The sequence below is a fragment of the Prionailurus bengalensis genome, chromosome D1 (genome assembly GCF_016509475.1).
Source record: "Prionailurus bengalensis isolate Pbe53 chromosome D1, Fcat_Pben_1.1_paternal_pri, whole genome shotgun sequence".
Lineage (NCBI taxonomy): Eukaryota > Metazoa > Chordata > Mammalia > Carnivora > Felidae > Prionailurus > Prionailurus bengalensis.
The window spans coordinates 76,463,174-76,477,746 of NC_057346.1; the positions used below are offsets into that span (position 1 = coordinate 76,463,174).

General features: G+C 34.0%; 1 protein-coding gene across 1 annotated transcript in view; it reads left to right on the forward strand.

Moving 5' to 3' along the window:
• PRMT3 (protein arginine methyltransferase 3) overlaps positions 1 to 14,573 on the forward strand; it is a 139,046-nt gene that overhangs the window by 37,801 nt on the left and 86,672 nt on the right. Inside the window, exon 10 of the mRNA XM_043580815.1 lies at positions 12,340 to 12,439. Coding sequence (XP_043436750.1) covers positions 12,340 to 12,439 — 100 coding nt within the window. The remainder of the gene's footprint in view (positions 1 to 12,339; positions 12,440 to 14,573) is intronic.

The following is a 14,573-nucleotide window of genomic DNA, read 5'->3' on the forward strand; positions in this document are numbered from 1 at the left end:
GACTCGAGGGGTTTGTGTTGTGAAGAATGGCTTCTACCTCCACTCTAATTTTCTCTGATAGGTACACTGAGCACTGGATCCATCAGATTTACCAATGTAATTTAATGCCCCCTTTTCTCCTATGAAATTATCAGAATCGTTGCTTTTGATATCACCTTCTAAAATCTTTATGCATTTATAAATTTTTTATTGTATTTTATATTAATTTATTGTCAGTTTGCTTTGGGAACTAAAGAGAAGTATTTGCCCTTGGATGTCATAGTGAAATGAAAGCAAAGTAATATACCGTGTGTATTTTTATATGAGGGTATTCCCTCCCTGCCCTTCTCTAGTACTTATGTATTCTTCTAGAGGAACTTTATAATTATTTTGTCACAAACTTTAAATGCCACTTACTTGACTAGGTATTCATTGCATGAACTATCATACTTTATGCTGCTTACATGTCCATTTCTCTACTAGACCATGCTCTTCTTTGGGCCTAGACCAGGTCTTTGAGTCACATTTGCAGAAGTACATTACACATTTGATCCTATGTTTCCCATTTTAAAAATCCTGAAATGACTCTTTATTGTCTTGGAATAAAATCGAGACTCTTTAATACCACCTTTATCTCCCAACCCTGTCACTATATACCTTTTGTTGCTCTAATCATACTGTGAACTATTTATAGCTCTTCAAATTTGCCATTTCTCTTCCATTCACACACACACACACACACACACACACACACACAGAGGCAGTTTGTGCACACAAAGATGTATGCACTTCCTTATCCGCATACCCATATACATCTTCATGGGTGCTCTGTCTCTTCCTAGTTAAACTCAAATGTCTCTCACTTAAGGGCTTTTTATATAAGCTACTGTGGTACCCTATGCTGTTTACTGTTTTGTCTCCCTTAGACCATGTTCCTAAGTGTATGGACTGTGTCTTTGATCTCTGTATGCTCAGTCTAAGAATTAATCTTGCTCATGTTCCTATATCATGAAATAAAAGTTAAATTGCTACTTTTCAGCTAGAACAACTATACTTTCCTGTCTTATTTCCTAACAAAATTTTCACTCAGGAAAATAGATGATTTCAGTGCTTATTGGATTAGTTAAGAGACATACTTAAAATACCCTTTGTATTACAGTGTTATATTTCTGTAGATTAAAGCTATGCTAGTTTTTGAGCAAGTAATTCTACAGGTAGAATTCATTGGAATGCATTTTTGCTGAAGAAAGGTTTAGTGAGTAGCCACTTGAGCAAAAGTAAGTAAAATGTATAGTTTTTTTCATGAATGGGAAATCAGGTGGTGATTAAGATGAACAGTCCCATGAAAGAGGTTATCTGTGTGAATGATATCTGTGTTGAGCTGTTTAATACAGAATTACTGGGAATTATGGCCTTTGAATTTTTGTGTGTGTGTATTGCCTGAAATCTTAATCTTTCCTGTTATATTTATATTTGAACAAGTAATTACTGATGCAAGTAGGATTATGACTTGTAGCAGACAATAAACAGCCTGAGCAGATGGCCTCTTACAAAACACATCTTGTTTCAGCATTAGCATTCTGAAGGTATTTCTAGGCAATGGGAACATTTTGCTCTTTTAAGAAGCTCACTTTTTGTTTCCTTTGAAGTGTTTGTAATTCTTAGAGCCTTAATAAATATTTCAGTAAATAGTAAGCAACTACAGCAGTTCTATCAAGAAGAATTTTATTATTTCTTTGATAAAACCTAAATATGATGTAAGCATCCTTTTCTTTTACTTTTGTGTGAAATATAACATACATATTAAAAGTTCATAAACCATAAGTAATGTTATAATATGCATAAGTATGCACAAAATAATAAGAAATAGAATATTACCTCACTTTCGAATCCCACCCACCTGTATTGCCCTTTTTTAGTCAGATGCTGCCCATCCTGATTAAGGTTACTCCTGTCCTGACTTTGATGGTAATCACTTTGTTTGCTTTATACTTTAGCCACTTATATGGCCATCCATTTAAGATAGTTTAGTTTACTAAACTTTGATTTTTAAATAAATGAAATGATATGTCAGGCATTCTTTTTGTCTAGCTTGTTTTGCTCAACATTATTTTTAGTGTTCATTCATGTTATGTCTAACTGTAGTTCATTCATGTTTATTATTGTAAAGAAAGCCACTAATGAATATATCACAATTTATCTGATCTGTTCTTGATGGACATATTTTGGGTTTTCCAATCTATTATGAACAATTCTGTTACGAACTTTTTGTACATAACAGTTCTGGTTGGCATTGTCTTATCCTTAAAAAATTTTTCCAGGTGGTCTTATAGCACCTCATTGCAATTTAAATTTGGATTTCTGTGATTATTAATGAGGCTGAGCACCTTTTTATGTGAATATTGGCCCTTGGAGTTTCCTTTGCTGTGAAATAACGTGTTTATATCTTTATCATATTTTTGTTAAGTTGGATCTTTTTCTAATTTATCTGTAGGCGATCTTTATATAGTTAAAAGTTTTATTTATTTATAGGTTTTATGTAATGCAGATGTCTTCTTTCTTGCTTGCTTGCCTTTTTACTCTTTCATAGTGTCTTGAGCTACTGATCTTCTCAGTTTTCACGTAGCAACATTCTTGTTTAAGGCCACTATTTGTGAGTTGGGTACAAAACCTTATTGAAATCTTCTTTTATATCGCTTCTCGGCCTTTTGGCTAAGATCAAGTGGAGATAATTCTTTTATATTCTGTTGTAAATGGTTTATAGTTGTGGGTTTTTTTTTGCATTTAGGCATCGTATTGGGCATTGTTTTAGTATATGGCATGAAGTAGGGATCCAGTTTTATTCTTTTTTTTTATAATCTTTTCATATGACTTGGTTGTCCCAGTCTTGCTTATGACAGAGACTGTTCTTTCCTTTCCACTTTGCAGTGTCATTCATCTTTGTCAGGAATCAAGCATCCATATATGAGGGCAGTATAACCTTTATACCAAAATTCTACTGAGGCAATAGAACAGAAAATTACAGGTTACTCATTCATGAACATATATGCAAAAATCTTCATCAAAATGTTAGAAAACTAATTGAGCAATATATTGGAAGGTAAAGTTTATCCCAGGAATACAAGGTTGGTTAAGTACAAGAAAATCAACCAGAACAATCTATTGAGATCATCTCAACAGATGCAGAAAAAAAGGTTTGATAAGATTCCATATCCACTCAGTACATCAATGTATCAAAATTCTTAGGAAACTAGAGCTAAAAATGAATGTTCTAACATGATATATAGTATCTCAAAACACACAGACAAACAAAAAGAAATCTACAGCCAATATCTTGATGAAGCTTTGAAAGCATTTGCTTTAAGTTCAGGAACAGGCCAGAGATAACTGCCATCACCTCTTCAATTTAATACTGTAAAGAAGATCCCAGTACAGCAAGGCAATAAAAAGAAAGCTATAAGAATTGGAAATGAAGAAAGAAAACTATCCTTACTCATCAACAATATGTTTGCAAATATGAACTTCAGAAATAAACTATAAATAATTCCAATAATAAAATTATCAAGGTGCTGAATACACAATTAATACATAAAAATCAATTTTATTTCTATAAGGAACATAAAATAGACATTAAAAATTAAAATATATCAAAGTATATTGTTAATATTTCTAGCCTCCCAGACAATGCAAGGACATTAAGTCACTTTTAATGGAAAATTCACCCAGGGGATGAATATCCCCCAGTAAACACTGTGCATGAGTCATGAGTCAGCTGTTTTAACTTCTTCCCCAGTCTACCTTCTGACCTTGGTCACTATCTCATTGCCTTACATTTCTGTAACATTCTGTATCTGTAACATTATAACATTTTCTGGAATAATTTCTGCTAAGAATAAGCCTGTAAAGACCCTAACAACCCTACCATGATTTGAACCATCCTCTACAAAGTTTGTTAACTCCTCAATAAAGACCTCATCTAATTCCTCCACTGTTTTTCAAAAGCCATTGAAACTACTTTTCTCAATGAGCTGGTGTTTGTTTCTTCCATCTTTTTTTTCTCTTACTGATGCTCCCTTTCTTTTGTATGTCAAGAACATCAGGCAGTCCCATTCTTGGTAATTAAATAAGGTAATGAGATACTCCCTCTTGATTACGTATCAAGGTTACATAAAATGGTCAAGAATGAAGAGTCACTGAGTCCCACATCTGTCATCATCTCTGTCAATAGCATTCAATTATATTGTTTTTGCAAAGCCAGTCTAAGTTTATTTGCACTCACAGTATTCCTTCTGCTCTAGAGGACTATCTGTGCATTGGGAAGAGGGCAGAGCAGTTACCTTCTTGGAGGTAAGCACAGCTGTAGACCAGTTTTCACCCAGTTTATTTGTTGCCTATTGTAGCACCTGTTTGTTGCCACATAGGGATAGATCTATTATCAACCCAAGTAATTATACTCTGTTGTATGTAAAATAAGTGATGCATCCTTCTGATTGTCCATGCCAATAATGATTCACCAGGCTTTTCTGGTATGTGTTTGTGAAATACCAGACAAGAAATATGCTATTTCTTTCACAGAATACTCTCAGCACTCAGGCGTTCTCTGACCTTGACCTCCACCTACCTATAGTATCTTTGGGATAACCTATAGCCTTAAGTTCATTACTTTCTTAGTGGATATTTCATCTCCCCAGAGTAGCCATATAAGCACAAGAAGGCCTTCCAGTGAGAGGAAAAAACTGTTCTTATATTTTTTCTCTTGCCATTATCTCCTCCCTAAAAGGGTTGGCATTTATCAAACATGCTAGTAACAGCTAAACAATAGAAGTTTTCACTATCTTCCCCTCTGCCTACTGATCCCTGTCAGGCTAGTGGCCAGTTTGTCAGAATCTTAAGTTTTCCCATTTCAGACCAAAGATGTCTAGGTAACCATTCCAGGTCTATATCCTCCTGGTTTTTTTGTGGTTTTTTTTAGTCTCCTCCTTTTTCTGGCTTTAAAAAGTACCCTAAGCCTTTGTGATTCATAGATCTGTATGAGAGTCCTCCTAATAACATCACCCTGAGCTAACAGATTTTCCAGTCAGACTCCCACAAACCTGATTACCCAGGGATGTTACCCAGTATTAAGCTTCATTAATAATTTCAAAGATATTGGCAATCAAGAGATTCACAAGTAGGGAGCGATCTGGTACACGGAGAGGAGCCTCTTACTTAAAGACCATGTCTACTCTGGGTGACAGAGTACATGCCTGACATAGAGAAGGAAAGACCTAAGCAGCTGCCTTTATCTTTAATGTCCCAGACTTCGCCCTAATTACTCTGGACCATTTAATTGCCCCTATTTTTAAAATTGTTTGTAAAGCTTGACCTTGGATAAAATCTGTGGGTTCATGTGAGTTAGATTTCACAGTCTGATCCTTTGTATTCACTCACCCATATATGTCCGTCCTCTTTTCTTATTCCTTCGTATTTCACTATCTTGGATCATTTTTCTTCTTCCTGAACTAATTCTTTAACATTTTTTTCATTGTGCATTTATGGCCATAGCCAAACAACAATGATGTTAGTTCATTCGAAAATGTATTTTGCTCTGTCTTGGAGGTGTTTTTCTCTGCATGGGGACCTTAGGTTGGTGGTGATAATGCGCTAATATGGAAGTCAATAAACTTTAGCCATGGACCAGCCATTTGTTTTGTAAATAAAGTTAGGACACAGCCATACCCTTTTGTTTACATATTGTCTATGGCTGTTCTCATCCAGCAATAGCATTTGAATAGTTGCAGCAGAAACCATATGATCTGCAAGTCTAAAATATTTATTATTTGGCAGTTTAATAAAAAGTTTGCCCACCTTTGCTCTAGTTCATTGGTAATATCATTTCATTGCCTTCTGGCTTCTGCTTTTGTTATTAAGAAGTCACCTGTCACAGTAATTGTTATTTTATTGGAGGTAATCTGTCTTTGTTGAAGGTTTTTTTCTTTGTTTGATTTTTTGGAGTTGTACATTATGTAATATATGGATCTAAAAAAAATAGTCTTTTGGAGATTCTTTGCATTTGCCTGTGGCTTAATTCTTTTTATCAGTTCTGGAAAATTCTCATCCTTTATCTCTTCAAATATTTTTCTGTTCCTTTTATTTCTTCTCTTTCTGCAACCTCATTTAATTCTATTCTAGATGTTCTCATTATTCTTTGTCCAGCTATGCTTCTGTAGTGTTTTGTTTTCCTTGAAGTTTATTTATTTTGAGAGAGGGAGGGAGAGAGCCAGTGGGGGAGGGGGAGTGAAAAAGGGAGAATCTCAAGCAGGCTCCATGCTGTCAGTGCAGAGCCTATGTGGGGCTCAAACTCATGAGACCACGAGATCATGACCCAAGCCGAAATCAAGAGTCAGACACTTAACTGACTGAGCCACCCAGGCGCCCCTCTGTAGTGTTCTAAAGCAAGTGTTGGCTTGCTTTTTCTGTAAATGGCCAAGTAGTAAATATTTTAAACTTTGTGGGACATCTGTGGTCTTTGTCACTTGTGCTGCTGATGCTTCCTCTTTCTTTACAGTGCTTAAGCCCGCAGACTACACAAAAATGGTCATAGGCTAGAGAAAAAGGCCATAATTTTCCAATCCTTGTTCTAAAAATCCAGTTAAAAGAGATCATTAGACCAGATAAAAAGTAAGACCCATCTGTTTTTTGTCTTCAAAAAAATCCAGTCGAAATATAAAAATACCATAGGCTGAAAGTAAAAGAATGGAGAAAGATATGTTACGAAAACACAAAATCATTTAAAAAGTTGAAGTGAATATATAAATATCATACAAAGGAAACATTATCAGGAATAAAGAAGGATATTTCATAATTATAAAGGAATCAAATAATCAAGAATATATAATAATACTAAACCTATAATCATCTAATAAAGTCTTTAGAATACAGGAAGCAAAAACAGAAATTAAAGGGGAAATAGACAAGTTTATAATCATGCTAGGAGATATCAATACTTTTCTGTCAATAATTGGTAAAACAGGTTAGATACAAAATTAATAGCAGTATGGAAGACCTAATTGACATTTATATAACACTTTATCCAAAAATAGCACTTTGTAAGTGTACGTAGAATATTCATCAAGATAGATTACTTGTAGGACAATAAAAGAAGTCTCAGTAAGTTGAAAAATATTTAAACCTTACAGACAGAGCTTCTGAGCTTACTGAAATTAAATTATAAATCCATAACAAAGATATCTGGTATATTCCAAAATATTCAGCAAATAACATACTTCTGAGTAACCCATGGTTGAAAGAAGAAATAACAAGGGAAAGATTTTAGAAAATATTTTGAACTGAACTAAAAGCACAGTGTATCAAAATTTGTGGTAAACAGCTAATGCCATACTCAGAAGGAAATCTAAAGTGTTTTTTTTTAATATGAAATTTACTATCAAATTGGTTTCCATACAACACCCAGTGCTCATCCCAACAGGTGCCCTCCTCAGTGCCCATCACTGACTTTCCTCTCCCTCCCACCCCCCCATCAACCCTCAGTTTATTCTCAGTTTTTAAGAGTCTCTTATGGTTTTAAATGCTTATGTTGGGAAACAAACAAACAAACATTTAAAATCCATGACCCATTGCTTGGGTGGCTCTGTTTGTTAACTGGCCAACTTCAGGTCAGGTCATGATCTAGTGGTCTGTGAGTTCGAGCCCCACGTGGGGCTCTGTGCTGACCGCTCAGAGCCTGGAGCCTGCTTCCGATTCTGTGTCTCCCTCTTTCTCTGTCGCTTCCCTGCTTCTCTCTCTCTCTCTCAAAAATAATAAACATTAAAAATATATAAATAAATAAAATCCATGACCCAAGCTTCCATCTTAAGATATGGTAGAGGAGCACCTGGGTGGCTCGGTTGAGTGTCTGACTTTTGATTTCAGTGTAGGTCATGATCCCAGGATTATGGGATCAAGCCCTGTGTCAGGGTCTGCACTGAGCATGGAGTCTGCTTAAGATTTTCTCTTCCTCTGCCTTTCTCCCCTGCTCATGCACACTCTTGTGCTCTCCCTGTCTCTCTCTCTCTAAAATAAAAAAAACTTTTAAAATTTTTGAAAAGATATGGTAGAGAAAAAGAAAAGTTAAATGTACCTGAGAAAAAAGGTAAAGAACAGAAATAAGTGCAGTACAAAACAATAGAGAAAATTAATGAATACAAAGTTAATTTAAAAAAGAATTAATAAACTTTTAACTAGAATTAACAAGAAAAGGGAAGATACAAATTACCAATATTAGGATTGAAGGGGAAATCTCTACAGATCCTATAGATAAAAAGAATAATAGAGGAATATTATGAACACCTTTATGCCAATAAATATGACAGTTTAAAATGGAGAAATTGTCTGAAAAATGATAGTTATCAAAATTAATTAAAGAAAAACTAGAAATTCTGAATATCTCTAGATCTAGTAAAGAAAATGAGTTGGTAGTTATAATCCTTCCCACAAATTAAACTCCAGTCTCAAACAACAAATATAACATTTAATGAAGAAGTAATACTAAACTGTTAGAAGTGGACAATCTTTTGCAACATATTTTATAAGGCTGGCATCACAGTGATACTAAAGCTGAACAGAGTTTCCAAGAAAAGTAAACCACAGACCAGTATGAACATAGATGGAAACATTTTTTAATTGAAAAAGCTAATATACAATATTACATTAGTTTCAGGTGGACAGCTTAGTGATTTATATACATTATAAAATAATCACATTAGACATTTATATACATTACAAAATAATCACCATGGTAAGTCTAGGAGGTGGAAATATTTTAAATAAAAAAATTAGCAAATGGAATCTAGTAATATATAAATAGGATAATAAGCTATGACCAAGTGAAGTTAATCCTAGAAAGGCAAGATAGGCATAATATTTGAAAATTAGTATAATTTATCATATTAACAGAAAAGAAAAGAAAACTATAGAATCATCTTAATAGATGCAGAAAAACTATTTGTCAGAATTTGAAAATCATTCATAAGGAAAACTCAGCAAAGTAGGAAAGAAGGGAGCTTTCTCACCTGGTAAAGATAAGTAGTATCATATTTAATAATAGTTACTGAATGTTTTCCCCCTATAAATGGAAGCAAAACAAGGGATGTCCACTCCCACCACTTCTATTCACTGTCGCCTTAGGGAATCTAATAAGTGCGATAAACCAAGAAAGGGAAATAAAAGATGTGAAGGAAGTAAAACTGTCATTACTTCCAGATGACATGATCATGTACATGTAAAGTCCTAAGAAATCTATAAAATAAATCACTATATTGCACACCTGAAACTAATATAATACTGTGTTAACTATAAAAAGAAATGAGTAAAATATTTTTTTTAAAGATATCTATAAAATAGCCATTAAAACTGCTAAAACTAAAACCTTTATCACAGTCATGGGATTTAAGGTCAAAACATGAAAATTAATTATACTTCTTTTTATTAGTAGCCACAAACAACTAGAAATTGAAACTTAAAAAATATACACTGTTTAGAACACAACCAAAATCATCAAACATGTAGGGATAAATTTAACAAAGTATGTCTAAGATATCAACACTGAAAAGTACATTACATTACCAAGAGCTGATGCTAAAATTTATATAGAAGCGCAAATGACCCAGAATAGCCAAAAGAATTTTCTTAAGGAAGAATAAAGTTGAAAGATGTACACTGTCAGATTTTATTACTTAATGAAAAGCTATAGTAATCAAGAAAGTGTTCTATTGGCATAAGGATGCTTATCTAAATGGTGGGGCGGAATTGAAAGTCCAGAAATAAACCTACACATATATGGTTAATTGATTTTTGACAAGGATACCAAAATAATCCCCTGGGTTAGTGATACTTTTTCTTCAAGAAAGTTGAAACTATCCCTTGTGAGAGATTTCCAACACCATATCAATAGGTATTGATATGGGGAAAAAATGAAAATGATAGCATATGGAAAAATTAACTCAAACGGAAACAAAAATGTTAAAAGAAAATACAGATGAAAAGATTTGGTGAAGGCAAAAATGAACCACAAAAGAAAAAAAATGGTTAATTGGTCATCATCAAAATCAAAAACAAGCTCTTCAAAATATGCCATTAAAAAATGAAAAAGCCTGGGGCGTCTGGGTGGCTCAGTCAGTTAAGCGCCAACTTCGGTTCAGGTCATGATCTCCCAGTTCATGAGTTTGAGCCTCCATTGGGCTCTGTGCTAACAGCACAGAGCCTGGAGCCTGTTTCGGATCCTGTGACTTCTCTCTCGCTCTCTGCCCCTCCCCCGCTCACACGTACTCTCTCTCTCTCAAAAATAAAACATAAAATTTTTTTAAAAAATGAAAAAGCCACAGTATGTTAGAAATTATTCACTATGAATATATCTCACAGAGTTTTTATCTAGAATATGTCAAGAACTCTTAAAATTCAATAATAAGAATACAGCAGATCCAATTTTTTAAATGGGCAAAAAATTGGAACAACAGGTGATGTGGGAATATGGCCAATAAGCACATGAAAAAAATGCTTGGTCATTAGAAAAATGCAGTTGGTAACCATGAGATCTCATCACACAGATAAAATCTAAAAGCTTAATAATACTAAGTGCTGACAAGGATGTGACACAGTAAGAATGTACATATATATTGCTGGTGGAATTTAAAAATTTATATGTACTTTGTAAAACAGATTGACAGTTTCTTTAAAAGCTACATAGACACTTTCATTTGACGGGACAATTTTACTTGTACACAATGTTTATGGTAGCATTATTCATTATAGCCCAAAGCTGGAAATAATCCAGAGTTCCATCCACGTGTGGATAAACAAAATTGTTTTATCCATGCAGTGGAATACTACTTAGCAACAATAAAGAATGAACTACTGATATACACAAAAGTATGCATGAATCTAAGAAGTATGTTTATTGAAAGAAACCAGTCATAGAAAGGTACATTTGCTATGATTCCATTTATATGAGACTCTACAAAACACAAATCTAATATGTAGTGAAAGAAAGAAAATCAGTGGTTGCTTCTTCAGGATGATTTTCTGGGAAGGGGGTGCTAATGAATATTTTTGAGGAGATAGAAATGTTCTATATATTGATGATAGTGATCGTTCAAGTATCTATGTTTTAAAATACAACAAGGGCGCCTGGGTGGCGCAGTCGGTTAAGCATCCGACTTCAGCCAGGTCACGATCTCGCGCTCCGTGAGTTCGAGCCCCGCGTCAGGCTCTGGGCTGATGGCTCTGGGCTGATGGCTCGGAGCCTGGAGCCTGTTTCCGATTCTGTGTCTCCCTCTCTCTCTGCCCCTCCCCCGTTCATGCTCTGTCTCTCTCTGTCCCAAAAATAAATAAACGTCGAAAAAAAATTAAAAAAAATAAAATACAACAAAATTTACCCTTAAAATGAATGCATTTAATTTTATGTAAATATGTCAATGAGTTTGAGGAAAGACCCTATCCTTTGTTAGCAGAAAAAAATCCTTTGTAATTGAGAGGTACATCCTCTGAGGATTGAGAGCTTATTTATTTAACTAGATAACAACTTTGTAGTTTGCTTTTAGCTTTTTAAAATAATCTCCTTAACTCTGTTGTTTATTTCAAATTGCAAAAGGAGGATGAAAAATATATGCTAGTCTTAGATCGAGCATATAAAAAGACCTAATGAATATCACTCGACAAGGTTAAATAATTTAAGATTGTAGTAGATATTCAGGTTTTATGCAGCATATATTTTGAGAAAATATGTGCTGAGGATGTATGTGCTGCTTTCACAAATCCTTGATTCTCATAATAGGCTATGAAGTAGAGCAAGTATCATCCTCTTTTACACATGAGCACACAGGCTTAGGGAGATTATGATATAATTTGGTGAAGATCGCTTAGTGCTTGGTTCGGCAGCACATACACTAAAATTGGTGAAGACCACTTAGCTGACAATTACTAGAGGATCTGGAGTTCAGAGAAAGAGCTTTTGGCTCCTAGTTCTTTCTCCACTGTGACACACTACTTGCCTTTAAAATATACTTTTGTCGTCTGGTTTATACGTCTCTCTCCTCCCCTCCCTTAAAAAAAACACAATAATTTTATTGACATGTCTTCTTGATAAAATTCAAATTTCCTTTCAGGCTATAGTTTTAAATATTTGTTCAGAGTATTGCCATATTAATCAGAAACATTCTTGGACATTCATGTAGTGATCAAAAGTAATTCTAATGCCCAGGGAATAACCAAACTTTGAATATGAAACAAAGTTTGAATACGAATAGTTGCCAAGAAATTATGTAATTTGACTAGTTTTCTGAATCTATTTAATGTACTAATTTAATTCATTGTGATAATTTTCAGACTAAATAAACTTGAAGATACTGTTACGCTAATTAAAGGAAAGATTGAAGAAGTTTGCCTTCCTGTAGAAAAAGTGGATGTTATTATATCTGAGTGGATGGTAAGTGTTTGCAGAAAAAACTACTTTTATTGGTTTTAAAAAAAAGAAAACAGGGAGGAAGTAGTTTTTCTGCATTAAATTCTGTTTGACAACTGGCAGAGGGGTGGGATTATTTTAAAAACAGCTACAATCTTTTTATGGTAGTTTATTCTGATATGGCACTTGTTTACTGACCATTCATAATCTTTTTAAAAAGAGAAAATTAGCTTCTTTACTTGTAAAATCATTATAAAGAATTATTGTTTTTCTACTTTCTAAATTTGTAAAGACGTGATATGTTTGCTAAAAAGCCTCTGAGGACTAGTAATAACTTACTCGTGCTATTTTGTCAAAATTAACAAGATGTTGCCACTATTGCTGTCATACTGAATGTGCTTTCTTATGTCTGGTCATGTAATCAGTGTTCTTTATCACAAAAAATAGAACTTATTAGCATTATTAAGATAATAATATCAAGATACGTCATATAGCTTTAGAATTTGCTTTTGAAATTGTAAGTTAAGCACAGAATGTTTATTTTTAAAGGTATATAAAGTGAAACTAATGGTATTTAACAGATGATTTGACTTGTTGATATGCCAATTTGATGAAGACAAGTTAGTATTTATAGATAAAGATTTCCTAACCATTTGGAGAGGTTTTAAGACTTAAAAATTATATGATACATATATTTTCACTAAATCAATTTATCTAAAAATTTTGAAAAGAATTCATTTTGATTTATAATTATGTATAAATTTTGAATAAACAGTAACAATTATAGCAATATTTTAGCAGGAATTTCAGGGAGCTTTTGAAATGTGCAGATTTAATGTATTAGTAAATTTCGCTCGAGTCAGTGATGGTCACTGTTGTTGGTAGTTACTCTTTTGTACATGAAAAAGTATATTAATTTTTTTATCCTAGCATTGGCTTTTAATAATTCTTTTTTTTTTTTTTAACATTTATTTATTTTTGAGAGACAGAGACAGAGCATGAGCAGAGGAGGGGCAGAGAGAGAGGGAGACACAGAATCTGGAAGCGGTCTTCAGGCTCCAAGTTGTCAGCACCGAGCTGGGCTCGACACAGGGCTCGAACTCACGAATCGTGAGATCATGACCTGAGCCAAAGTCGGACACTTAACCCACTGAGCCACCTAGATGCCCCGGCTTTTAATAATTCTTAATCATAGTGTCTTATAGTAAAGAATTTGTATCAACACTGATTTTTTTTTAATGAATTGAACAAAAAGGTATGGATTTAGTTCATATAATTAAAAATCCAAGGTGTGCTAGGGCTTGGATGGCTCAGTGGGTTAAGTGTCCAACTCTTGATTTCTGCTCACATCTTGATCAAGCCCTTGAAGGTGCTCTGCACTGAATGTGGAGCCTACTTAAGATCCTCTCCCTCTGCCCCTTCCCCATTCGTGCTTGCTTTCTCTCTCTCTTTCTCTCTCTCTCTCAAATAAATTAAATCTCAAGGTATAGAATACAAAAATATTTTAAAAAATAAATAAAAACCCAGCATCTCTTTAAGGATAACAAAAAGGTTCTTTGGAGAAAGCACATTAGAGACAGTTACACAGCAATAATTTAAAATACTGTATACTAAATGTTGGCTGACATCCTTATTTTTCCAAGGACCGTTTTATTTTTCTTAGAAAATGCATCTCTTAAATTATTCTAAATTAGGCTATAAACAAACTAAAAGACAGACTTTACTAAAATTCCTGTCCCCTCAGTTGAACATTTTTTATATATCTGGCTATAACTATTTGAATAATTCTTGCCCTACTTAGCAGAATTTTAGTTATAGATACTGATATTCTAGGGATTTTCATTTTAAAATCTGAAAAGATGATCTAGAAATATTAATATTCAGTTGAAATCTTAGAGCCTGTTGGCATAATAACAAAAAATTGGCTTGACTGAGTGAACTTATAAGATCGTCACATTTACAGTATGAATTTTATTGAAAAGGTATACTGGTCTTGGACTTGTTTGCCCTCCGATGCATTTTACACTCTTCTCTTGCTTGCTTCTGTACTGAATGAGGGCTAATGCTGCAGGCCACAGTTTCTAGGCTTCAGGGACAGCTATCTTCCACAGGGTTTGGGAAACATGGAAGATTTCAGAAAGGGAGAAGCCAGGGCATT